Below are 27,785 nucleotides of genomic sequence, written 5' to 3'. Positions count from 1 at the left end.
CAGGAAAAAGCTATATTGTTCATGGCTGTGACAAAATAAAGGTCACTTAGGGGATATGGCTTTGGGTCAGTGGATGATCAGGTAGAATTCTGTTTAACTTTGTCTGCACTTATTTATTTTTGGAAAGATGAATTAATTTTACCACCAAGACATATATCACACTTTTTGTTTGTTTTCTGTGCTACATAGAAATCTTGTAAAACCTAAATGAGTTTTTTTCATCAACTGTATTAATTCTGAAAGAACACCCACATAACCTTCATGTTGATTTACCAGTTGTTAATGTATTGTCTTACTTCCTCATGTATAGATTCAGGATAAACATTTTTGGCAGCAAGTCCACAAAGGCAGCAGTAAGTAAATACTCTTACTGCATCACATCACAAGTCCCACTTGATGATAGTGAATTTAACAGGTGATGGCTATCAGCTTTCCATTATAAAAATAGTTTTCCCTTTGTAATTAGTAAATAATCTGTGGAGTAATAGTTAGATATTCTTTTCCCCAAGAACTATTTGTTGTTGTTCTAATTAGTTCCCCCAGAACTTTGACACAGAGGCAAAATCCTGATATTTTATTATTTCTTCTCGTATTGGCTGACAAGTTTTTTGTAAAGCAAAGTTTTCCATATTCTTTCTGAAGTATCTTTCTATATTCATGGATTCTTATTTAATGTTTAAAATCTGTTTCTCTCAATACCCTTTTGATGCACTAAACCTAATCATTACAATGAACAGTAATGCTTTAAAAAGAAAATTTTAATGGTGTACAAGTGCTAAATTTAATTTTTAGCATTATTGTTATTTTACAGAATATTATATTTTATCGAGATATTTTAGTTACCTTAATTAGTTGTCAAGGGTGTTGTAACCAAAAAAATATCTATTTTGATCTTAGGGGAACCAGGGCTGACCTTAACTACTGATGTTCTGCCAGATCATGAGAGACTGCAGAGACCTGGTCAAGCAGGCTGTGACTTTTGCTCCATTCTGTACACAGTTTCAAAGGCACCATAGTATTGTAGTTTTAGGGATGACAGAGGAAACTGATAAGGCACACGAAATAAATAGTACACATTTGGTCTTTTAATACTTAAAATGAAAATTTTCAATTATCTAAAAGTAAATAAAAATATGTACTATAATCCTATCTCCCCGTCATCTAGCTTCAATAATATACTCAGGGTTAATCTTACTCCATCCACATTTTTTTCACCCATTTTCCCCCTCAAAGGTATTTTGAAAGAAATTCTAGACATCATTTCTACAGGAAATATTTCAATTTATAACATTAACATAACCACAAAACTATTATACCTAAATTAACAGTAATTCCTTAGAGTCAAATACCCAGTGTCCAAATTTCTCATGGTCTAATAAGGCTGTTTTGTTTGCATCAGGTTCTGAGCAACAGCCACACATTATGATTGGATTTTGTGGTTCTCTTTCACTTCATGCTAGTTGTTGAAGACACCAAGTTGTAGGACTTTTGACAGTATAGATTTTGCTGTTTGTATCTTTGTGATACAGTTGAACTTGTTCCTTTCTTCTGTAGTTCCTATAAATTGCTAGTTGAATCTATAGGCTTGATTAGGTTCAGGTTCATTATTTTTGGAAACATCACTTCATTTGGCCGTGTGTTCTTCCCTAAGATACCTAATACCTACCCATCTCTCATTTTGTGATATTGGTGGCTGTTGACATCTTACAACATATAGATCCAAATGGGCTTGCAAAACAGTGATTCTAAATCTATCTTTTCTGCCAGAATACTTCTTTAATTTTCCTGTTACGTACTATTTGCTTACCTAGGGATAAAGTCATGTAGGAAAGGCAGGAAAAATATACTTTATTATTTTTTTATTGCTAGCAATTTTTCCTGAGGCAGGATTGCAAGTTCAAAGCCAACCTTAGCAACTTTGGTCCTAAGCAGCTTAGCAATTTCCTGTCTCAAAAAACAAAAAGGACTGGGGATGTGACTCACTGGTTTAGTGCTCTTGGGTTCAATCCCCGATATTCTCCCCTATGCACACACAAATTCTTAAAATTTTCAAAATACAAAATTTATTTTCATGCAGTAATAAAAATTGGGCTATTCTGTAATAGTGACTAATTTTTTTTTGTTAACAGTGTCAGTATGAAGGGTATACATTATTTAGTGTTTTATATTGCTTTATTTTATTTGTGTTTTAGTCAGCTTTTTTTTTTTTTTTTTTGCTGCTGTGACTAAAAGACCTGACAAGAACCATTAGAGGAGGAAAAGTTTATTTGGGAGCTCAGTTTCAGAGGTCTCAGGCAGCTGGCTCCATTCCTAAGGGCTCCAGGTGAGCCCGAATGAACATCATGGTGGAAGTATATGGCCTTGATGAGTATGGTGGAGGGAAGTGGATCACGTGATCAGAAAGCAGAGAGACTCCACTCATCAGATACAAAATATATACCCCAAAGTCACACTCCCAGGAACTCACCTCCTACCTACCTTCAGATACCATTTTTTAATCACATCAGGAGATTAATCCACTGATTGGGTTAAGGCTCTCATAACCCAATCATTTCTCCTCTCAAGCTTCTTGCATTGCCTCAGACATGAACTTTTGGGGGGACACCTCACATCCAAACCATAATAGTTTGCTTGTTTGTTTTTACAAAGATTAAAAGATCACAGAACAAATGACAATTTTAGGAACTAGGCCTATCTTAAGAGGCTTTCTCTTTTTCTCTTCCCTTTAAAAAACAAAAACTGAATACCTCCAAGATTTAGCTCTAGGGAAAAGATAGGCAAGGTGAGCCACGAGAGTCCTTTACCCTCTATTTCATCTCCACATTATAGAACTCATTTGTGGTCTTTACTTTGTAGGTCCACCCTAATTCTGGGCAGTACCCTAAATTTTTCTAAAGGAAAATTGCTAAAACTCCTTTATGTGTGGTCTTGACAGTGCCTGCATCCTTCTCCAGGCGGAAGAGGGCAGGTTAGCCTTCCTCCGTGCTCCTGGGCCCTGCAGTGGGTAGACTGTGACCTAGTCAGACAAACTCCTCTCTTAGTGTTACTTACACGAGTCAGTATTGGGTTCTTGCTCCATGGAGTTGAAAAATGAACACCTCCAATGCCGCTGAGGTAAGTAAGCAAGCAGGAATTTTATTAAAAAGGAAAGTGAGATATTCAAAACTTCTGGTACAGCACGTTTTAAGGTTTATAGTGCTCCCCCTTTTAAAGGCATGTTGGGAGAAGTTAATAAGCTCTTTTTGATTGGTTTTTGATACTTCAATTATCCCATGGTGGGCACAGCTGGATTATGAATTATGTAGTTGTTTTTGGTGAGATAGACACACCCTTTCTGAGAAACAAGAACTGTTTTATAACATGTAGGGCATGTTAAAATGGCTGTCCCATGTTTCCCCACTTGTTGACCTTTTTGTCCCTTCCCTAGCCTTTTCTATCTCACTAGGACTGGGATTCCTGAGTCCAGGAAAAGGAGACCAGTAAGGTAGGTGTCTCATTACTGCACAGTGTGCTCTCATGCCACATCATTGTGGTTTCTGCTGCTCTATTTGTGAACCTCCTTTGATTCCTGATTATTTTTTAGCCTCTGCTTGGTTTGCTACCAAAGTGGTGACCCTCTAGTATCTTTATAGTAAATTCCTTTATACATAGAAAAGTGCATTTTATTGCTTGCACTTGGAGGTCTCTGAATGAGTAATGGTATCAGGCAGCTGGTATTTTAGGGAACAAGTCCCCAGAGACATTGGTAGATTAGTTATCAGACTGACAGGTTTTAATCGTGACTCTAGGTAGGAAATCTAGCTGCTTTTGGAAGGCAATTGAAAAATAGGTGTCCTATCTGGTTCCAGGAAATCATAGGCTCATTTTATAGTAAGATTCTGGGCAACCAGACTAAGAAAAAGTCAGTATTCCAGGGTGGCTGCTTCTAACAGCATTAGTAGGATGAGGGTTAAAGCAAATAAATAACATGTTTGAGTTCCTATATCAAGCTACAGCATCCTCATTTATTACAGATATAATACTCAGTAGAAAACAAGATCTGAGTCTCCCCAGTTAGCACAGCTGGTGAATTCACTGTCCCATTAGATCTATTCTGTGAAAACTGGAGCATTGATTAGGATTTGAAGTATGCCAAGAATTAAGTGGGAATAGGACTGAGGAAGTAATTTCTTCACTTAGAAGGAGAATGTTCCTTCCCCCAAAGAAGTCCATTTACCAGAGAAAGTCAATTCCCCTCTGCCATGGTCTTTTTTGTTTCCAAACCCATAGCCAAGAGTGCAGCATTCTTCCTGGAAGTCAAATCCAGAGAAATCTAACTTATAGAAATAATTTGGGGTCTTTGCCAATTTCTAGTTACAATAAATTCAGGAACACATGAAGGAAATAAGATTATGAGTGCACTTTTAGTATATCAGCATGCTGCCTTACATAAGATAATTCTAGATTCAAATAACTGAAGAATATGGTTATCGTCTTAATCATTTGCAGAATTAGATTCAACAAAGGTACATGATAAATGAAGCTGAGATGTCCGAGGTCCTTAGCATTATGGCAGACAGTGATTCTCAAACTTTTGAGTGTACAGAATCACAAGAAGGCTTTTCAAAACAGACTTCTGAGCCTTATACCTAGAGTTTGTGGTTGAGATGAAGCCTAAGAATTTGCATTTCTAATAAGTTTTTGGGCAATAGTGATGCTAATAACCCAAGGATCTTCTTTGAGGACCACTGATATAAGAGAGAAGATATAAATCAAACTTTGACAGACAGGAATGTTGAGTCATTTGCTTATGTAAGTTCTCCCTTTACTTGCTACCTTTCTTTCCCCAAAGTACCAATATAGTCTTTAAATTTAACTTTATGAGGTATAATTTATATAAAAATGTGTACTCAAATTATACAGTTATCTGTGTTTTGACAAATGTACACACAATTATTTAATTACCATAACAATTAAAGTAAGAATGTTTTCATCTTTCCAGAATTCTTTCCTATCCTTTTTTATCCCTGTCTCTCCTACTTTGAGCCCTAGGTAACCCTTCATCTGTTTTTTGATGCTGGTGGTTATTTGTTTTAACAGATTTCATAAAAGTAGAACCATACAGTATTATTTACTTAGTCAATCTCTGGTTTCTTTTGCTTTGTATAAGGTTTTTAAAATTTACCTGTGTTGTTGAGTTGTTGAGTATGACTTTTTTTTTTTGACTTGTTTTACATTCAGTCCCATCTGTTCTACTTTTTAAATTGGTTGGTTTGTCTCATTGAGTCAAAAGTCATCTATAATTGTCAATATAAAACATTTGTCAGATATATTATTATTGCAAATATTTCTGGAATCTTGGCTTGCCTTTTCATTTTTTAATGGTGTATTTCAAAAGCAGAAGTTTTAATTTAGATAAAATCTAATCTATTTGTATGTATTTGTATTTTTTGCTTTTGGAGTTCTATCTAAATGTGTTTTCTAACAGAAGGTTACAAAGATTTTCTTGTATATTTTCTTCTAGGAGTTTTATATAAATTTAGATATCTTAACAATGTTGTGTTTCTAATCCATGAACATATTATATCTTTCCATTTATTTAGGTCTTCTTTGATCTCTCTCAGCAATGTTTTGTAGTTTTCAGTACAGGTCTTGTACGTGTTTTATTAAATTTATTCTGATTTTGTTTTTGATGCTGTTGTTAAATGATTTGCTTTATTAATTTTTTTCAGTCATTTGTTGGTAGCATATTGAAATATAAGAATTTTTTGTATAATGGCTTTATATTCTATGACTTTTCTAAATTAACTTATTAATTATAGTGATTTCTTTTTAAATTTAAAATTGATTCTTTAGTACTTTCTGTTATATGCAGATAACAATTTTACTTTTTCCTTCCCAATTTACTTGCCATTTATTTCGTTCTCTTGTTTTATTATTGGGATTTCTAGGATTGTGCTGAATTGGAGTCGTGAGATTGAATTTCCTTGCTGTATTCCCAGTCTTGGGGGGGAAGCAGCCACTATTTTATTATAAGTTATTATTTGCTTTAAATATTTTTTGGTGGCTTTTATCAGCTTGATTCCTAGTTTCTTGAGAATTTTTATCATGAGTGGACTTTGAATTTTGTTCAATATTTTCTATATCCTTGTATATGATCATGTGTTTTTTCCCCCCTATTAATACCACGTATTACAATATGACATTTTCAAATGTTGAACTAGAGTGAGTTGTCTGCTTAAACCCCATAGTTCAGTTATTAATGTTTTGTTGTGAATTTGTTATGTTCAAGAGTTTTCTTATAGTTTCTTTGTCTGATTTTGCATCAGAATAATAATGACCTCATATAATGGGTTGGGAAGCATTTCCTGCTTCTACTTTCTGGAAAATTTTGTGTAGAATTGATTTATTTGTTCCTTAAATATTTGGCAATGAAACCAATTGGGCTAGGCCCCATCTCAGTCACACTCCAGCTATCTATCCTCCCTGACAAAGCATTTCCTAAGCAATGATTTGAGGCTACATAGGTCAACCAGTTTCCTTCTTTTGGTATAACCAGAACTAGTCTCTCTCTTAAGTAAGGCAAATGAGACTGACTTTGAACCCCAACCAAACTGGGCACTATATTAAAAGTGCCACTATTATATTTTATGTTTATATTATTGTATGCATCCCATAGTGGCAGTGTTTATAATAAAGATACCTTTCCAGTAGGTAGACTATGTCAACAAATTCAGCTTGTTGCTTGTTCAGTAAATAAGATTTTATTGGAGCATAGCTGTAGTTGTGCCCATTTATTTATGTCTGTCTTCAGTTGCCTTGTGATATAATGTGGAGTTAGGTAGCATGACAGACTGTGTGGCCCACAAAGCCTAAAATATCTACACTTTGACCTTTTACAGAGACAGTTTGCTGACCCCTCACCTAGAGTAGTGATTTTCAATCCTGGCCACATTTTGGAATCACCTGGAGAAAGGGAAGAAAAAAAAAATCTATTTAGATTTCAATCCCAGAAATTCTGATTTAGTTGGTTTGGGCTGAGACCAGGGCATTGGAAGTATTAAATGATCCCCAGGTAATTTGAGTTGGCAGGCAAGATTCAGAAACATTGACCTAGAATAGGCTTTGTATTATAATCACACTGATTATTCTAATGTGCATTTAGGGTTGAAAACAGTTACCCAGGCAGTAGTTCCCAGATGGAATGTGTATCAGTCACCTGGGGAGTTTTTAAAAAATAGATTCTAAGACGCCATTGTAGTTGATGAATTTGAATCTGGCATAAGGCCAGGACATTTTTTTCTTTCTGATATGCAGGCATTTCTTTAGAAGAATGTTGAACTAAGGACATCTTTTTCTTATTACCCAGATTTGTGGATATTGAATGAGTAATCAGGAGATAACTTAGTGATATAGCAGTTATTTAGTGATACAGTACACATTCTAGCATCTCCGGTTTCCTTTTATCTGTACTTCATAAAGACTAATTATTCCTTAATATTCTTTTTTTAGATAATCAGGTTACATTATAGAGATTAGATGATAGCTGTTTTGGTTTGCTTCTGTCTTGAATATTTTCCTCCATCTCTTTAGCATCACATTTAGTAATTATCTCTTAGAGTAGACACTTTAGAGATGGGTATGCTCATTCCTGCTCTATTTTTGCCCTGAGATACTTCAATTCAGTCCCTCAAAATACCCAAGAGTGTTTGCTCAACTGGGATATTACCTATTAATCCTTAACTATATTAATACCAATCTGTGCTCTCTTCAGTTCAGATGAAATATGTAAAATCATGAACACTGAGCTAGAAGGTACTTTATCGACCATTTTGCCTAACCTCAAAAAAGCAATAATTGTAAGCTGTGTAGCTGAATACTGGGAGTACTGATGTGTTTTCATGTGTTTTGGGCACTTCATACTGTACATGGTACAGTCCCTTGTTTTTGGATTATAATCTTTTCTGTGCACACCCTAGCTATGGAGAACCTCAGTAGTGTCCAGTCCATTCGTGTACATTACACTGCAGTATGGTTAGCTAAATGACCATCCAAGCCAAATCTCCCTGAGCCTTGACTTCATCTGTAAAATGAAGAAAATGAAGATCTATTTTACAGGGGTACCAAGATACTAAAGTATAGAGAAAGCACTTGGTAAACCACAATCTACTTTTTATTTTGGTTTGAAAAGAGTATTGAACAGGATGAAAAACAAAAATCAATCAATCTGAGAATCATCAGTTATTACATGGGCCCTCAGCCTGGAAGACATTAGCTAAACCTAAAAGGAATGGCCTTGGAAATTAGAATTTCTAGTATATTAAATCATAAGTACCATTTGCTGGTCAAGCAATCATTGACTACCTTACAGTTAAAAACTAAAAACATTTCCTCACCAGTACTATCAAACAGAAGACTGTATTTGCTTTTAGAAGATTACAAGAAGTTGACCAACTAATGGCACTTCAATACATTTGTGTTTTTATAATGACAACTTAGAAAATTGAAGTTATTGAAGTATCTATGAAAATAGTATAAATCAACTACCCTAGAATATATTGCAATTTTTTGCAAGGTTGGTTTAATGACTATGGCATGATATCAGTGGTTATTCTCACAGGACATTAAATATATAGTTTTAAATGATTTTTACAAATACAAATAAAATTTTATAGTCATTTAGTTTGGCCCCACAAATTTATTAAGCATTATTATTGTAAGTAATCAGAGTGTTCCGGTCCTCAAGGAGATGATTGTCCAATAGGAGGAAGAATTACAAGACAGTAGAAAACACTAGGATGGAGGTACTGTATATACAAAAGGCATGGGAGTCCTGCAGGGACTTGAGGATTATTGCCAAATATCAAGAACACTGACTACAAAGGAAGCAATATTGTTGCTAAGACAGAATAAAACTGTAAAAAGACACGGGGGCACCAGTGCCAGTGGTACATGCCTGTAATTCCAGTGTCTTGGGAGGCTGAGACAGAAGTATCACAGCTTCAAGGTCAGCCTCAGCAATTTAGTGAGCCCTGTCTTAAAAAATTAAAAAGCTCTCACATGCACAAGGCCCTGGGTTCAATCCCCAGCACCACAATAAAATAAAAAAGCTGGGGATATAGCTCAGTGGTATAGTTCCCCTGGGTTCAGATCCTAGTATCAAAAAAACAAAAAAACCTATGGAGCCAGGCATTAAGGTGCCTACTTGTAATCCCAGCAACTTGCGAGGCTAAGGCAGTTTTGAAGTTTGCCTCAGTAACTTGGAAAAGTCCTAAGCAAATTAGAATTTGTCTCAAAATAAAAAATAAAAGGACTGGGGATGTGCCTCAGTGGTTAAGTGCCTCTGGGTCCAATCCTTAGTATCCCCTCCCCCCACCCCTGCCAAAAAGTACCCACAAACCATGGAGGTTTGAGAGAGCATGGTGTTTCCTGGATTATGGTAGAGCCCAGAATGAACATTTCACTATGAAATAGAAAGGGGTCAAACTGTGGTAGTTTACTTCTTTGGTCATTTTCTAGACAGCTACTGAAGAATTCTAATTTGTAGAGTGCAAAACCCATTTTAGAATGCCTTTCTCAGTGCAGTGGGGAGGATAAGCAAGAAGTGGGTAAGAAAGGTTAGAAGTGAATTCTCAGCCAGGGTTTATGGAATATGAATGTCCTTCTACTGACTTAAGGAATGAATATAATTAGGGGGTTTTGTCCACAATGAGCAGTTTACTCAGATTTTAAATTTATTTAGGACAGTTTTATCTATAGTCTCATGTTTCCCCAGTGACCCCTGTGTGGCATGATTATGCTTTAAAGTGCTTCTCTTTTAAGGATCTTGTACTATTAAAGGCTTTGTCTATTGCTTGCACCTTGATGGGCTCCATGAAACAAAGTAATACTCAGGAGTAGACAAAATGATAAATATTTATAACTTACACCATTATTTTCATATCATTGAGTTACTCAATATAGTTTTTCATTGTACCTTCAAAATCCCTGAGACAGGTCAGAAATCTGTTTTGACAGTGAAGAAACTGAGGTAAAAATCTTCTCCTTGATTTCAGCATGAGAGACGAGAGTATGTCAGCGAAATTATTGCTTTTGACCATGTCAGTTTCTTAATCCCTCCTTCCACTTTTTAGTTGTGGTTTCTTTGTAAGTCCAAAAGTGCAAAGTGTTTTGAAGATTGTTCTTCCTTGTGTTGGAAATAGAGTGCATGGTGAGCACAAAGTGCTCAAAGCGAAAGCCAGGTGCTATTTCTCCGATTGTCGGGTTTATGAGAAAGGAAGGATATGTAATATTGACTATTAATCAAGCACCGATGGTGCAGTTAGTCTGTATTCTTCAGGAGTCTCAGTATATGATGGGTATATCACTGTACACAGTCATCTGTCTGAAGTGTCATCACTGGACTCTTCCTGTACAAGAAGTGCATTGCTCTCCTCCCTCCAGTTTATGCATTTGACAGCCCTACAAAAGCAAACAGGCCTTGTGAAGTGCATATTGAAGCAATGCATGAATAAGCAATCTAGTCCTTCTTTTCCATGGTTACAGGGCTTCTAATAAATTATGGAATTGTGCATAGCAGGATTGGCATTTTGAATCCAATGAACTCATTAAGCACTGTGTTCAGAAATTTAAAAATTTGCATGAGTTTTTTTCTTCTGGATTGCTAAAATAGCTCATTAGTCCTGCTGTCTCCTTGGTAGAGTCCCCATAAAATACTTACAACTAAAGCTATTACTGAAGTTCCTGTTCAAAAGTTGGAATTGAATCTAGGCATTAGGACATTTGGAAATAATTAAAACAATATGTAATTTTGATTTCGAAAATATTGAGAGTATAGGGTTAAAAAAAGACTCAGACGCCCATCTACACTTACCTCATTATTAAAAGCATTATTAATAGGATAACTACTTTTTACCCATCCATTTCTAACAAAATAGCTATGTATGTGTGAAGAAAGAAATCACTGGACAAATCACTGTGAACTTTTTTCACATCTTTCGATACCATTCTGAATTGCCTTGTGCTAGAGCTGAATCATGCAACTACCAACAACCTATAAGATGGACCGTCTCATCATATGCTTGATGGCACGGCATGAATTCATAATTTTGATAATTCAATAGTTGAATGGTCTCTTAAAGACACTTAGTAAATATACTTTTTGTTAGAGGAACTTCTAATCCTACTATACCCCATCTGATACAGATCTAGGTAGCAGAATTCAGCTGAGACAGTATCTATCAAGTGCCTACTATGAAAACGTGGGCCAGCCCTTCATGGAGTTCTCAGTCCGGGCAGAATGCCTAAGGCTACTGCTTGGAGGTAGCTTTCTCCCTTACTCACAGCCTGACCCCAAAGTGCTTAGGAGAAGCAGAGAAGGCCTGGCTTCTTATGACCCCTGTCCCTGGATTCCTGTCACGATGCTATGCAGCCATGTGAAATGGACAAAGCTCTGCAGAGGCAGGTTAATGCCCTTTTAGATCACTGCTATGGATATATATTTACTTGGGTGATTTTGTGACCACTTATCTGGTTAGCTAACATTTTTTTGTTTATTGAGAAACAGGAAGAAATAAGTATTTCTTCTATGTTTATGTCTGATCTCTTTAATTTGTGTACTTTTTTTAAAGAATTAATGTCTTTAAAAATATTTTTAAGGCTGGGGTTGTGACTCAGTGGCAGAGTGCTTGCATAGCACATTTGAGACACTGGGTTTGATTTCGGTACCACATATAAATAAATAAATAAAATAAAGGTATTGTGTCTATCTACAACTAAAAATATTTTTAAAAACATATATATATTTTTAGTTGTTGATGAACATTTATTTATTTGTTTATATGTGGTGCTGAGGATCGAACCCAGCGTCTTACATGTGCTAGGCAAGTGTCTGCCACTGAGCCACAACCACAGCTCTAATATGTATTATTTATGAACAGAATTTTGTGCTTTGTATTATTTGAATGTTTACATTTTATTTATTTATTTTTGAATGTTTACAATTTAAAAGGGAGTTACTAAATAAGCTCAGGAAAGAGAGCTCTCAATATTTAGCTCAATTCTCTCTGCTTTTCTCACTTATTCAAGAATCCATATTAAAGTCAATCTTAAGACAGCAATCTTTGACCATTGAGGGAAATTCTTAGATTAAATATAAATCTCGGGCTGGGGATGTGGCTCAAGTGGTAGTGCGCTTGCCTGGCATGTGTGCGGCCCGGGTTCGATACTCAGCACCACATACAAACAAAGATGTTGTGTCCACTGAAAACTAAAAAATAAATATTAAAAATTCTCTCTCTCTCTCTCTCTCTCTCTCTCTCTCTCTCTCTCTATCTATCTTTAAAAAAAATATAAATCTCTATTCTTAGGGGCTAAATTAATAAATTGTTTATTCATTTATTTGATGTTAGGGATTAAACCTAGGGGCGCTTTACCACTTAATTCAGATGCCCTTTGATAAAATGATTAAAAATAATAATCACATACCATAGACTGATCACTGGAATGAACAACAGGCCAGCAGATAGCAGGAAAGTGAAGCCGGGGTACCAAGCAACTGTGGCTGAATAAATTCCATTAAAAGCAGAAACCGCAGTGACTCCACCAAGTGTTTCTAAGAAAGCGATACAAGCAAACAGGGTACCTGTGTGGGGTACAGGGGTGTGGGAGAGGGGGCAGAAAAGACCAGATTACAAAACAAGAAAGAAAAGCTGATGAAGAAAAATTGTTATTCATTGAAAACTGTAAACAGGGGGACACTGATGGTGAATGAAATCTGTTCCTTCAAAATTCCTGAGAAGTCAGTGACCCATTTCACAGATGAAAAAGTTCAGACAAACATCTCTCCTAGGAGTCAGTATGAAAGATGTTGAAAACAAAGTAGCTGAGTTCCACTGTAGGTAGATGTGTTCATAAAATAAATGCGTGGGCAGTCCAAGCTCATAATCTGAGAGAAATGCACATGATTCAACCAACTTTTGCCATAGTTAGAATCCAAGACTATACTGAGTGAAGAGTTAAACCTCCAAAGATAGGCGAGTTGTTTTGATGTGCTTTCTTTCTTTGTTATATTTGGCATCACTAGGTACTAAATTTTGTGAGCATGTCAGACAGACATGACTATGCTCAGTCTATGTTCCTATGTGGTTTCTGCTTTCTGTAGACTTTATCATCTAATTATCCCCAGGGTCTTTTAGACTATATACTGATTTTCTATTTAAACCTTTCCACTCTGTTAGACACAAGCTAATACATTCTTCAAGTTCTTCATTAAACAATAGGATATGCACTTATAGAACATAAATCTATCTCGACAAAATAATATGTAGTCATTTATATATCTTCTTTTGGCTATAATGAAAGCTCTGTCAATGCAAAGTGCATTTCTTGGTTGCTCCTATGTCCCCAGGGCCCAGCTGTCCTGGTGATGGTAGATATTTAATAAATATTTGTCTAGTAAATGAATAAAAGCTTAATTCAGGACTCCAATTATCAGTCATCAAGTAGCATATAGATTTATTGCCTCCAGGATTTATGATAATATGCTAAGTCAGTTTAATTGGAAAGGAGTTCTCCTACTTGCCCAACTACAATATTATTTTCTTTATTTGTGATCTCTTGCTATAGCCAAGAATAATGCTGTGCTCTGGAATGCAGACTTCTCAGGGCTAGTTCTATTATGTAAGGGCGTTAATCCATTCTTCATGGGAAGCAGGTCAGACAGGGCACTATCTGTCTGATACACATACTATTATGAAGTAGCTCTAGCTTGTTGCTGAATGTTTCTGAGCAGTTCAACTTGTTTAGTAGTTGCAGAGATCAGTAGGATTCAGTAAGGACACTGGAGTTTACATTCTAAAGTTGTTTTTTTTTTAATCCAACAGAACTCAAAAGATCAAGCCTGTCTTATTGTGTTTCAATTTATAATCTTATAATCACAAGGAGTTCATGAGTGATACAAAGGCAAAATAGCTAGTCCAAGATGGCTTGAAGTATGAATTTCACATCTGTATAGCACACAAAGATTTTTTTTTTTCCTAACTGGGATTGAGCCCAGAGGTGCTTTATCATTGAGCTAAGTTCCCAGCCCTTTTTACATTTTTTTTTTTTATTTTGAGATAGGGTCTCACTAAGTTGCTGAGGGCCTCCCTAAGTTGCTGAGGCTGACTTTGAACTTAAGATCCTCCTGCCTCAGCCTCCAGAGTCACTGAAGTTACAGGTGTGTGTGATGGTGCCCACCTAGCACAGAGAGCTTAAAATAATTACCCCATTTTTTCACCTTCTTTTTGTTGTCATTGCTGTTTTTTTGGTGCTGGAGATTGAACCCAGAGCCTTTTACAGACTAAGCACATGCTGAACCACTGAGCTCCACCTCTGCTCCTCCCCTTTCTCATTTAATATAAGAGAGAGTGAGGGCATCTGAAAGCCTCTCAGTATTTCCCCTTCCTCTGATTATTATAAAACATATAATATTTTCACAAAATGGTTATTTTAAAAAAATAACAAGAGATAATACATTTAGTTATAGAAATTTTAACACTGTCCAAAGTACTTCTTAATTTATAGTAAGGAAAAGAGTAATTACACTATCCTAGAATAATGGAGCCATAATTCACAAAGTTATTACAATTTTGAATAAGAAATGCCCAAATGCAAACTAAGCATCTTTCAATGTTATTATAGTTAATAATGAAGTGATTTTTTAAAAGCCTTTATAAACTTTATCAAATATGAACAAAAACATACATTTTGACAAGTTCATTTTATCTTTAAGTCAATGCATGTAAACATTTTTTCTTAACAGCTTTACTGAAATATAATTGATATACCATGAAGATCACTCTTTTAAAGTGCAAAATTCAGTATTTAGTACTATATATTTAGTATATTATTTAGTATATTCAGAGTTGTGAGACCATTACTATTTTCTACATGTGGAATATTTTCATCTCCCCCAAAAGAAAATCTATGCCCAATAGCAATTACTTCCCTTCTCCCCAGCTCCTGGCAAACCTCAATCTAATTTCTGTGTCTCTATGAATTTGCCCATTCTGGATACTTCTTGTAAACTGAGTCATATTTGTACAATAATGTGTGGCCTTTTGTGACTAGCTTCTTTCATTTAGCATAATGATTTCATAGTTCGCTCATGACATTATAGTATGTTTCAGAACATTAATTCTTTTTATTGGCAGATATACTATATCCATTTACATTGTGTCCACTGTTTGGCTATCATGAATAATACTTCTATTTTGTTTGGACATGTGTTTTCATTTCTCTTGGTATATACTTGGGGGTGGTGTTGCTGGGTCATAAGGTAACTAACTTTCTGAGGAACTACCAAACTGTTTTGCAAAAGTGGCTGTACCAATTTATATTCCCAGTAGCAGTGGATGAAGGTTCCGCTTTCTCAACTTCCTCACTCATACTTGTTATGATCTTTTTTACTTTGGCTATCCAAGTGTGCCTTATTGTGGGTTTGATTTGCATTTCTTTGATGGTTAGTGATATCCTACTTTTTTTTCATTTGCTTATTGACCTATCTTCTTTGGAGAAATGTCCACTCAGATCCTATATCCATTTTTAATTGCATTGTTTGTCTTTTTGTTATCGAGTTTTAAGCATTCTTACCTTCGATGAATACAAGTTCCTTATCAGACATAGATTTGCAAATCTTCTCTGTGCCTGCCTTTTCATTTCCTTCATAGTGTTCTTTGAAGCACAGAGATTTTGAATGAAGTCTTTACTGAAGTCTAATGTACTTATATTCTTCTTTTGTTGTGCTTTTAGTGTCATATCTAAGAAACCAATGCATAATCCAAGGAAGCAGGTAGATTTTTACATAGTATAATAACAATTTTTATATTCCTAAGTGGTTCTCAAGGTAACCATCATCACGTGGTCTATAAACAGCTGTTTGACTATACAGCTACAGCTTATGAGTGGAAAAGAATCAAGAAATATATTTTCAAGTTATTGAATTATGCAGCTTTCCTTGGTGTTGACTAAACCAGCATAAATACAAAAGCACACTTAGGAATTTTCCATAAATAATCAAATAAGAACCAGACTGATATGATACAAAAGAAAGTACCTATGTCTAATAATATTCATATGATACAGAAGGACAGGAGGACAACCTCATATGCTAATATCTACTAGTTATAATTATAAATTTAACTCTTGTCTTCTTTCTGTGCTGGTTATTCTCTGTCTGCCCTTTCAACCATTCGGCCCCTGTTCCCTGATCTATACTTGGGAGGCTGACCCTCATATGACATGACTAGGACATCCTTCTTGGTCCAATTTCTATTGTGCTATGTCAAAGGTATGAAGGAGGAGAACAAGGCTATAGTGTGTTTTCTCTCTTTCTTCCCTATTTTGGGCACCTCCACAGTGCCTATACCATCATTCCTGGAAGTCTCTGATTTAAACTAGTTGAGTGGGATCCTGTTTGCTGTAGGATTCTGATTTGGGTCCCGAGTAAGGATATAATTTGAAGTCTACATATATAGTCTAAGTACAGCCAGCCCTCTATATCCACAGCTTCCACATCCAAAGATTCAACCCATTGTACATAAAAAAATATAGTTAGGCATTTGTTGGTTATTTTTCTACTAAACATGTACAGACATCATTTTCTTGTCATTATTTCCTGAGCAATGTAGTATAACTACTATTTACATAGCATTTCCATTGTGTTATGTATTGTAAGCCATCTAGAGATGATTTAAAGTACACAGGAGGACATGTGCAGGTTATGTGCATATAATATATAGTATTACTTAAGGGACTTGGTCATCTGTGGATTTTGGTGTTTGTAAGGGGTCCTGGAATCAATCTCCCTCAGATATTGAGAGACAACTGTATTTAAGTTACCAATCTGGCTAAAGAACCATTAATTAAAAAATATATCGTGTTTCTCTACTGTGGAAAACATATCTCTGTAATGATCTGGAAGGCCTGGCACAAATGCAGAATTCTTAGAACTTTTTAGAATTCCATGTAGGAACAAGACAGCATGGTAGAGTTGGCCCTTGGCCCTCTGTCCCCAGCCTGCAGCCCACCTCCATTCTGTTCTACTCCTTGATCCATCTTGCTTAGGAAGGATCAACTACACATGGGTGTCAACACGCTTGTTCTATGATTCCAAGTTTTGGTCAGACCTTCCTATGAAGTCACCATTGGATTCTCTGGTCTAGAGGAGAGCACGTGGGGGTATATCCATGGAAGAGGATCAGGCAGACACTTACTGGGCATGAGCTCAGAGTTGTATGGATAGAAATTATGGAGACTCGGGTAGCCAAAGTACAGTATAGAAGGAGCAGAGGTGTTTTGGACTCTCAGTGGACATATCCACTTGACCCTTAGGTCTCCTCTTGGATTAGGGCACAGCCAGAGGAAAGGCCAGAGCCACTCTCTAAAACAAGGGCCTTAGGAAGGGGCTCTTTTACCTGAGTGTAAACCTCTTCCTGACATAGCTTACCACTTAATTCAAAGGATCTGGGCAGAAAAGGGTTATCAAAGCATCAAATTCTATTGTACATTCTGTTGATACATTCATTACATTCTTTAAATGACTTAAACTCACCTTGTTCAGTAGGACGGACTACTTTTGACAACATGGATCGCAGGGCAGAGAGTGGCATAATAGTGAAAAGGAATGGCACCCGGACTATGGGAGAAATGACTGGATTAGAACACTTTTGGTAACTGTACATGGGAAACATTCTCAGTCTAAACATGTAAGTTTTAGGTCCAGATCTATAATCTACCAATGGAGGCTGAGCAGCTTCTTCTTATACACTTCTTGTTTAGCAAGTTGTGACAGCTAGTTTTTGTCTGTTTGTTTGTTGTTCCTTTTCAGACTTAATACAGTGTTAGTTAGCATTCCTTTACTGCACAGATTCATTTATTGGTAAACTGGCTCCTTATCATCTTGCTAGCTCGTCCTTTGTGTCAAAATAACTTCATAAATACAAATGGCCTCTGTTCTTAAATTATGATCCTTAACCATCAATAGCCTTTTAAAATATGTCATGATATATTTGCAGATTGCTTTGAGGTTTTCAAAGTGTTTTCTCATATATCAACTTACATGGCCTTGGCAGTTAGTGAGACAGAGGAAAACTGGCATTTATTGAATAGTGGGCATTGTGTGAAGTGTTTTGTAGTTACTAATATTCATTATATTCCTCTGAATGAGGCATTATCATGCGCATTTTGCAAATGAGAAAATGAGGCTCAAAGGAGTTAAGTAACTTGCTGAAGGTCACTTAGGGCTGTTGGTGGAAATTAAGGCCATTTCTCTTTGGTCACACTACTTCTATACTAGGTAGTAGGAGGTTAACACTTCCTTTGTAAAAAAGACTAAATTTAGCCTTTCTCAAAGTGCTGCTTCCCAGTTCCCATAGCCCTTTCCAATGCAGGATCTCACCCAAACCCTATAAAAATAGTTTTGAGGCATGTAATTAAGCAAGCAGTTCAGTGTGCTGAATAGCAATTCATCACAAGTCAATTCATGAAATGACCAGTAGGTCGATTTCCAAAAACCTCCCCTAAAACACTTTCCTTTTGAAGAATGTGAAGCTATTCTTTTGGTATTGAGGGAGAAGGGACCCTCAGAGCAAACCCCAAGTACTTCTTGCCTCCTTCATCTCTTTGGAAGCAAAATTTGTGATTTCTGATTTTGTATAAAATTTATAACAGTAATTTCTATTCTGGTTGCAATGTATTATTGGATAGTAAAATTAATTCGGTGGAGCACATCAGAATATTTTTTAAAATAGCATAAGACAAATGTCAGAATACTTGGGGGGGAAAGAATTTCTTCTTGAATATATTCAACAAATATGAATTTTCTTATAAATCAAGTAGATACACTTTATATAATTGTTCTAAATATTTTTATGGGAAATAGCCTTCTTAGCAGCATTTTAAAAAATGTTCACTTTGGTAAACTGGCTATGGGTGAAAGCTATATTGAAGAACTCATTCATATAAAGAATATCTCCCAAAACATTTTTTTTTGGCAGACATGTAAATTTGGAAAATTGTGGTCAATTCAGGGAATACTCCCCACCACCCCCCGTAGATTTTGCTTTCATCTTATTTGCTTCTGGCAATCTAGCTTTTTAACTTTAAGACAACTGGAATGGGTTGAATAGAGAGCTTTATATTAAAGGTTCTGTCCCATCAGACTTAATTCATTTCATATAAAATCAAATACACAGTTAGTTCCAAGGCTGCATTTGTAACTCACCTAAAAACATCATCAGTGTAGTTCTAGCAAAAGCAGCTGTGGCCATTCCTGCTATGGTGGTAAAAATTCCAATGACGGCCATATGAATATCTTCCATGCAATAAGAAAAAAGCCAAATTCCTAGGAAGCTACTAAAAAAGGAGATACTACTCAAAGCTGATCCATAACCTATAAAAATTTCATTCCAGCAGAGTGGGGGACCCAATTCATAAAGGATAAAAACTGGGGAAATGCCACTTATTACGAAGAAAAAAGTGATCATTGTAAAAAGTAACAAACAGAGCAAAAGCCGTTGCTTACCAGAAGCATTTTTAAAAAGTATGTAAGTTCGGTAAAATAGGTCTTTAAAGCCTTCACTACATGATATGGTAACATTCTGAGTTGAAGACTCTTTCATTGGATTATCAAGTAAAAATAAAATATATGTCAAGTTAACAGTAAGAACTATAGCAATAATTAAAAATGACCATACAAAACCTAGTTCTCTAATAAAATAGCCAGATGACAGTCCTGTTAGTCCAGTAACGAGTCCAAGCATAAAATCAATTATAGCTATTCGAATTGTTTTTTGTTTGGATTCTTTACACTGATCAACTATATAGGCAAAGCAAGCTCCATAAAATGTTGTATAATTGCCACAAAATGCACCAATGAAGGTAGATGCAATCAAAAGCTGGAATGGAAAGGCAAAGTAGGAAAGCAAATAGAGCCAAATGCTGGTTGCAAGAGAACCAACGGAAGATAAAATCATGGGGAATTTTCGCCCGTGGTGATCACTACTAGATAGAAGAATGAACGTAGATAACAGGCCAGGAATTAAACCACTTATCTCCATCTGTAGGCTAAATAAAGACACTTTTTCCTGAACTTCCTGCAAAGAAATAGAAGACAGTGAATTTATACAATGCGCATAAAAATATCATGATGCATATTTTTCTTGACATTGCCGGTCAGGATCAGTCATGGGTGGGGAATCTGGTCCATGGTGGGGATCTGACATAGCTTAAATCTTCATTCAGTTCACAAAGCAGGTGTCAAAAGGTGATAAGCATTCACAGTCATGATATTCAAGTGGCCACCTGAATCCATGAAAAAAAAAATGTGTGTACTGGTGTGTGTCTCTTGCAAGAAAGACCTATACACTACTAGGCCTCTGATGTTAGCCATAGTATGAGTTTTCTTCCTTCTATGAAGAGTTCACACTGAGAGATCATGGCTACTATTCCAAAGCAACAATGACACCCTTTCCTGTGATAGGTCTTGCTGTCCCCACTAAAGGAGAGTGAATAACTCATATGGATGCCATATTTGACAGGCCTTTATTTAGGAAGAGCTCTGTTACCCTTTTGACTTCTATTTCCACAAATATATTAGTGAGAACCTTATTCTTTTATTTACTATATTAAAACTAAAAAGGTAAATCCCATAAAGGGGACTTACATTAACTAAAGATGATAGCTAGCCATAAACTCAACCTCCAACGACCAAAATGGTGACAATAGATGAGTACATACACACTGAGACTGGGAGTTGTGATGACTGACATACTAGTCATTTGATGGAAAGAATTTGGGGAGATATAAAAACACTTTCTATTAGCCATTTATCTGTATTTTCCAAATTTAAAATTTGGAGTATGTGCCATTTTTATAATGAGTAATATTAAGCTCATTAAAAACAAAAGATTTATTCATGTGCTATACAGAAAATAGCCTAAATGATTAATGAATTACAAAATTATCAGATGTTTCCTCCCTTACAAGAAGAATAACCTAAAGGAGGACAGGAACTGAGTCTTCTTCACCACAGTACCACCAGCTCCAAGGACAGGGCAGGTGGGCAGGTACTCAGTAGATAATGAATGAATGGTCATGTAATAAGGACATTGTAAGCTGCTAGGTGTGCGGGATCTGACCAAATTATTTATCTCCATAGCTTCTTCATCTGACAGATAAGAATGATGTCTCTACTTCACAGGCTATTGGTAGGGTTACATTTAAAATAAACATAAGATGCTATACTTATAAAAATAAACAAAGAGGGGAGGGGAGGGGGCATGGGGGTAGGAAAGATGGTGGGATGTGACTGACGTCATTACCTAGTACATGTATGATTGCATGAGTGGTGTGACCCTACTTTGCTTACAACCAGAGAAGTGAAAACTTGTGCTCCATTTGTGTACAATGAATCGAAGAACATTCTGCTGTCATGTATAATTGACTAGGACAAATAAATTAAAAAATAAAATAAATAAGGCCCTAGCACAGTTAGTGCTCAATCAATTTGACCTGTTTCCTTTTTCTGGATAAAACATCCTGAGCACATCTTTGTATCTCTTACAGATACAGTGCCATCAAGTAAATATTTATTGAATAAATAAGTAAAAGTTACCTTATAATCAGCTTCTAAACCAGATGTTCTAGTTTTGGTTTCCTCCTCCTCATTTCTATCCCACCACCCAGGTTCTGTCTTCCTCTTTTTATTACCATTCCTAACCCAGTCTTGTACACAGACTACTTCCTCATCTGAAACCTGAATTTTAAAATACAGATTTTAACAAGGACAAGCTCGAAGCATATTCCACCATAAATCATATGTGTAAATCAATGGAAGTGTAACTGATGTGATTCTGCAATCTGTATACGGGGTAAAAATGGGAGTTCATAACCCACTTGAATCAAACTGTGAAATATGATATATCAAGAACTATGTAATGTTTTGAACAACCAACAATAAAAATAAAATAAAATGTCAGTCACAACAGTGATACCACAAAAAAAAAAGAAACATAAGAAAAAAATTGTGCGTGTGGGTGTAAACACGTGTGCGTGTGTTTAAACTCTGGAGGAAGATAGTTAACATATCACATAAGAGTAGATAGGAGAAGTTTAAAAAATGCTATTTTCTATCCAAGATTGCACAGAATGACAATGTCCTAAGGAAAGAATAAATGAAGGGCTGGGGATGTGGCTTAAGCAATAACGTGCTTGCCTGGCATGCGCGGGGCTCTGGGTTCGATCCTCAGCACCACATAAAAATAAAATAAAGATGTTGTGTCCACCAAAAACTAAAAAATAAATATTTAAAAATTCTCTCTCTTAAAAAAAAGAATAAATGAAGGAAAGCAGTAAATCTATGTTAAAGAAGTTAAAATTTCATAGGGTAAAATGTGTAAGTGAATTCCAGTTGAATAGAAAATATTCCATGTCATTTTCCTAAGTAGGAGTAAGTAACAAGGGATTGTGTTGGTTATCAAAAGGCTTACAAATTCCTGAGCAAGAACAACTTGATGATCTGTTGCATTTCTCCTCTCCAGTAGCAGAGTCCCTGTCTCAAAGCTGTCTAAACAGAACAGATTCAGTCGCCAATTTATTCCTTTGAAACAAATTTAACAAGAGAAGGAAGGAATGGTAAGGAAGTTAAAAATTCCTTCCTCACAAAAATCAACAAATATGCCCAGAATTCCTTCACTCTTTGTTCCCTAAGCAAAGTACCCTGCCACAGCCTTGCCTTTTTGTTAAAGGTCCTTCTGAGATTAACCCCTTTGCTGAAGAGAAATATATAGGTGTCCCTTCCAGTCAGAGGGCTCAGAATACTTTAAGATTTGAAAAATAGGTTCCATCAATATAATGTTATTTCTATGAGTGTGTGTTTGTAGATATACATGTATGTGCATGTATTAATACAAAATGAGTTGAAAAATAAGACTTTCACTCATATAAACTATCAAAATGTCAAATGCAAAGTGCGAGAGCTCGGTTTATTCTTCTATCTATACCCTGAAATTTATAATAGTACCTTGCATGCTAATACCTAGGCATGTGTGCATACTGGTTATGTAGGAAGGATAAATGAATATGGCACAGCAGTAAAGAGTCCATTATCATAATTTTCACTGTCCTTTTACACACAATTGATCTTTTGGGGAGGAAGACAAAATAAAAATTTGAGCTGAAAAAGTGATTGATCTGTTTATTTTATTAGGGACTCACCCCATGCTGTGACATCTCTTATCCTTATAGTTTTAAAAACAGTTTGCCAAGCCCTAAACTTGGAATAACCAGTGCCTGACCAGCCGAGCTGGATAGTAGAGAGGTAAGTTGAGAGAACAGGACACATTTGCTCTTGGATTTAGAGGGAGAGGGCATTCTCTGAGCACAGCAGGGATAGGATCCTGAAAAGGGGCCCAAAGGAAGTGCTGAAGGTGATGGTGGTTTCTTTACAAACATGTTCCTTTGTAAATGACGTGTCTCCCAGCACTCTCTGTCTCTGTCATAGCTAGGAGTAGCAGAGTGGGGGAGTAGGTGGTTTTTCAGTTCCCCACTCCGAGGAAAAGCATCAGGGGTCTATGAATACCATCTTTAAGAGAAGGGATCAAGAGTAGTATGTTCTCTTGAGAATAAATTCAATTAAAAATACATGAGCTGGGCATGGTGGCTCACACCTATAATCTCAGCAGCTTGGGAGGCTGAGGCAGGAGGATTGCTAGTTCAAAGCCAGACTCAGCGATAGTGAGGTGCTAAGCAACTGAGACCTTGTCTCTTAATAAAATTCAAAATAGGTCTGGGGATGTGGCTCAGTGGTTGAGTGCCCCTGAGTTCAATCCCCAGACCCAAAACAAAATAAATAAATAAATAAATAAATAAAAAATGAAAACAAATCAGTTTGAAAGTTGGGCCAAAATCTTCTAAATGAGGCCACTGCTCTAGGCTCTCAGCAGCTGGACCAGGCTGGAGGTGGGGACTAGCACTTTTTACCTGCTTAGCCACAGAAGCCACCAAGATGGCTGGACCAAGGCCAGTCTTCCCTGAGTCCAGGAGTGCAGTTGCAGCAGATATTCAGGTCCTCTCTGCCCAGGGCCCTCCCACAGGAACAAGGGGGCCTGCTCCCAGGGGCCAGGTGAAGGAAAACACAGAACCAAACACAGGAATGATGATCCCATGGAGCCTTCTTGCTCAAGGGAAGGATGTATAATGAGACATCCTGGAAGGGACAAAAAATGCTCAGTGAGGCCCTTGGCCCTTCTCTCATTACAACCTTACTCTAGGCCAGAACCTTGCTGTGTGCACAGCTGCCTAGAATTCAGCAGTTTCAGGAAAATGGAAATAAGGAAATGAGTAAAATCAGGGACTGAGCCAAACACCTGGGCCTTGCCCCAGCTAGCTTCCACCAGACACCTGGGGGGACACGGGGTGGGCACGAGCCCTTCTAGGGCTCTCTGCCACTTCCTCTCCTCAGACTCCTTTCACAGGCAGACTCTCAGAGCCAGGGGAGGCAACTCCATTTCCTTAAACTCTTCTGTGAGTGGCAGCGCCATTCTTGCCATCACAGAAAATCCCCAAGAGGAAGAGTTCTGAATTTATACGCATGGTTTATTTTTGAGGCATTATAGAGGAAAGCATTTCCACATCTGACAGCCACTTCTTTTGCATTTGGACATCAGTAGACTTTTGTCCAAAAATATCGAAAGGCTCAGGAGGGTGGTAAAGTACCTCCTGTTGTAAACAAATACAAAGTAAGGGAGGTGGGAAGGCCCCATTACGTCTAGCTGAATGTTTTCAGTGTCCAGAGAGCAAAAGTGAGCATTCCTCACTCAGATGTCCTCACATTTCAACATATGGGAGTCAAGGCTGATTTCTTAATGCTACCAGATGACAAGTGACATGTGCTGCCCCACTTCTACCCCATGACAGACCCCTGGCCAGTTTACAGTGATGGATCACTTTCTGGAGTCCCTAAAAACTGTGACATGCAGGTGCAGTAGAAGGGTGCTGGGAGAAAGGGGACAAGGGAGAGGTATGTCCACCGAGTAGCTCATCCCAGCAGGCCTTGGTCAAATTTTTCAGACTATTTTTTTAAATTATTTTTTTGGGGGGCAGAGATCTCAGACTGTGCTGAGATTTTCTAAGAGAAACAAGAGCTAGCGTCTCACAAGAAGTAGGTTTCAAGAAAAGGCAGATTGCCAGTTGTGATGGCATATGCCTATAATCCCAGCTATTTGGGAGACTGAGGCAGGAACATGGTGAGTTCTGGGTTAACCTTGGCAACTAAGCAAGACCCCCCATATCGCCCTCCCTCAAAAAAAAAAAAAAAAAAAAAAGAAGAAGAAGAAGAAGAAGAAAAGGCAGATTATAGCTGGGCACTGTGGCACATGCCTGTAATCCCAGTGGCTTGGAGGCTGAGACAGGAGGATCCCAAATTCAAAGCCAGCCTTCACAACATTGAGGTGCTAAGCAACTCTGTGAGACCCTGTCTCTAAATAAAATACAAAATAGGGTTGGAGATGTAGCACAGTGGTTGAGAGCCCTGAGTTCAATCCCCAGTACAAAAGCAACAAAAAAAGGCAGATTACAGATGTTGGGAAATGTCAAATGAGATGAGAGCCCAGTGAATGCTATTGGTCTGCAATTTGGGACTTTGATAGTCATTCTTGAGAGGCCAAAGCATAAGTGTCATACCCTCTTTAATTACATTTTAGGGATATTTTAATTTCTTACCTTCTGGACTGCAAAAATTGGGCTGCTTTTGTTTTTGTCACACTCAGAAATATTGTTATAAAGGGCAAAGCTGTAGTTGCTTGTTTCTTCCCATATTCTCCTATACAGGTATTGTGTTGTCAGTGGAGAGATCAAAGACAGAGCAAAGGAGTTAAGAAGAATGGCAGGTTCAACGTAGGAAATCTTCATATTGTTTGGGTAGGTGGCTGAATTCTAATAGGAAAAAAAAAAAGAGAGAGAGAGACAGAGGTAACCAGTTGCATTCTTATCTCAGAGCCTAATTTTTCAAAGATGGGGAAGCTAGAAAACATTTTTGGAGTAAATATCACACAAGAAAACTAGAGAACAGAAAAGCAGTGAGCCCTTCCTAGGAGAATCACTTTTACTTGGGAGTACTCAGCTGGGATCGTCACTCTTTTCGGTGTTCCAGAGTGGGACGCTTTAACGCTCAAGCCGCCCTGGAGAAGATTCTCTGTGATGATCTTACCCAGTTCTCCCCGCTGGTGGTGAGTCAGTGGTCAGACTGCATCCCACCAGCTGGTTTTCATAAGGTAAACAAAGGAGTTTCCTTAGGATACTGCAGTTACGCAACTGTTGTTGTCATTTTGCTGCGTATTAATGGGCAGGGAAGGAGTCTGAAAAGCAAAACTCTTAATCGGAAGGGGTTTTTCTTTTTCCTTTCTGTAACTCACCCCGCAATCAGTCTGCCTGCCAGGCTAGGAGGTCCGGCATTTTCGGGGTCAGACTCCTGATGCCCCGCGCTGGCGCAGCGCCTGCGGGGCTCTAGGGCAGCTCCCAGCGCTGGGGCACTGGCGGCTGCGAGGGCCACTCAGCCCGGGTGCTGGGGAGAGGGCCGGGGCTGCGCAGCCGGCGCTGTAGTGGGGGGGCAGGGGATGAAGTTCGCCTGTCGGGGAAACACGAACCCTATTTTAAAGCAAACCAAGACAAGCGTACTTCCTGCGTCCAGAATGACACCCGCGACAGTCCCTGCGCTGCCCCCGGCTCCTCCTCGGGCCTGCGGACTTGCTCTCAGCCAGCTCCCGGAGGCGCCGGCGGCTGCTGCTCTTCCTGGCTCTGACCAGCCTGTCCGCCACCCGCCGGGCCCGCTCTTGGCAGTGACTCAGCTGCGGCCCGCGAAGCTTCGGGGCCCACGGAGGAGGCCGGGCGGGCGGCTGTCTGCGCTGTCACTGTACGACCCGGCTGTCCTGCGATTGGGCTCTGCGGCCGGCGCCCCCGCGGGGATTGGTGCGCCTTGCTGTCATGTCACTCTCGTGTTCCCGCCCCTTCAGGCCGAAGGTGAAGCCCTGTGGAGCCCGGGTGCCCAGATGCTGCTGGTGGGCGCGCGCAACTGTTCCGCAACGCAAAGCATTTCGAAGTCCGAATATCGTGTTTACAGCAGCGCACAGAAGATCTGTTGCAGAGGGACACGTTTGGGCTGCAGTTCACTGTAGTATACCCGTCGGCTGGGCAAGTGCGGGCAGAAAGAAGAAGCCTGTAGAGGAGAACCAGATAGGGAGTGCGGGTGGAGAGTACAGGAAAGAGTGCTCCTGGCACAAAGTTAGACCTGCTTTGCAGTGTGATCGCTGGCTTTTCCTATTGATGGTGGCCTTGGGAAAAAAAAAAATAGATCTCTAAAACCCTCATTTCGTTATTTGTCAAGCAAGGATCAGAAGTCTTATAGAGTTGTAATTAAAACTTCAACATGTGGCTGGGGATGTGGCTCAAGCGGTAGCGCGCTCGCCTAGCATGTGTGCGGCCCGGTTCGATCCTCAGCACCACATACAAATGAAGATGTGTCCGCGGAGAACTAAGAAAAAATAAAGAAAAATGTTAAAATTCTCTCTCTCTCTGTCCCTCTCTCTCTCACTCTCTCTTAAAAAAAAAAAAAAAACTTCAACATATACACACAGCAGGGCCACTGAAACTGGAGCATCAATGTCCTCAAACTGTTACTTCTTAAGGAAGGAGGAATCCATAGGTAAGGAGCCCTGGGGCAACTCAGTAAGAAGGTGTTAGGATTTACTAGGGGCTCCTATTCTTGAGTC

At 38.0% G+C, this 27,785-nt stretch overlaps 1 protein-coding gene across 10 annotated transcripts in view; it reads right to left on the bottom strand.

Moving 5' to 3' along the window:
- Slc46a3 (solute carrier family 46 member 3) overlaps positions 1–26,834 on the bottom strand; it is a 28,481-nt gene extending 1,647 nt beyond the window's left edge. The window contains exons 1-8 of one of the 10 annotated variants that reach the window (XR_013423459.1): positions 26,695–26,834; positions 25,741–25,953; positions 19,244–20,114; positions 17,573–17,656; positions 12,466–12,622; positions 9,956–10,440; positions 6,904–6,945; positions 3,052–3,109 (exon numbers count right to left, since the gene is read on the bottom strand). Coding sequence is in view for 2 of the 10 variants with exons in the window: in XM_005317064.5 (XP_005317121.2) it covers positions 10,356–10,440; positions 12,466–12,622; positions 17,573–17,656; positions 19,244–20,114; positions 25,741–25,929 (1,386 nt within the window). In the remaining 8 variants the exon portion in view is untranslated. Of the gene's footprint in view, positions 1–1,063; positions 6,946–8,130; positions 10,441–12,465; positions 12,623–15,612; positions 15,780–17,572; positions 17,657–19,243; positions 20,115–24,000; positions 24,227–25,740; positions 25,954–26,432; positions 26,631–26,694 lie in introns of those variants that run through there. The other 9 variants (XR_013423458.1, XR_013423457.1, XR_013423460.1 and 6 more) reach the window with 9 other exon arrangements.
- Positions 26,835–27,785: the final 951 nt, after the last annotated feature.

This window comes from Ictidomys tridecemlineatus, chromosome 6 (assembly GCF_052094955.1).
Source record: "Ictidomys tridecemlineatus isolate mIctTri1 chromosome 6, mIctTri1.hap1, whole genome shotgun sequence".
In the NCBI taxonomy this organism is placed as follows: Eukaryota; Metazoa; Chordata; class Mammalia; order Rodentia; family Sciuridae; genus Ictidomys; species Ictidomys tridecemlineatus.
This window is presented reverse-complemented; position numbering and strand designations above follow the sequence as displayed.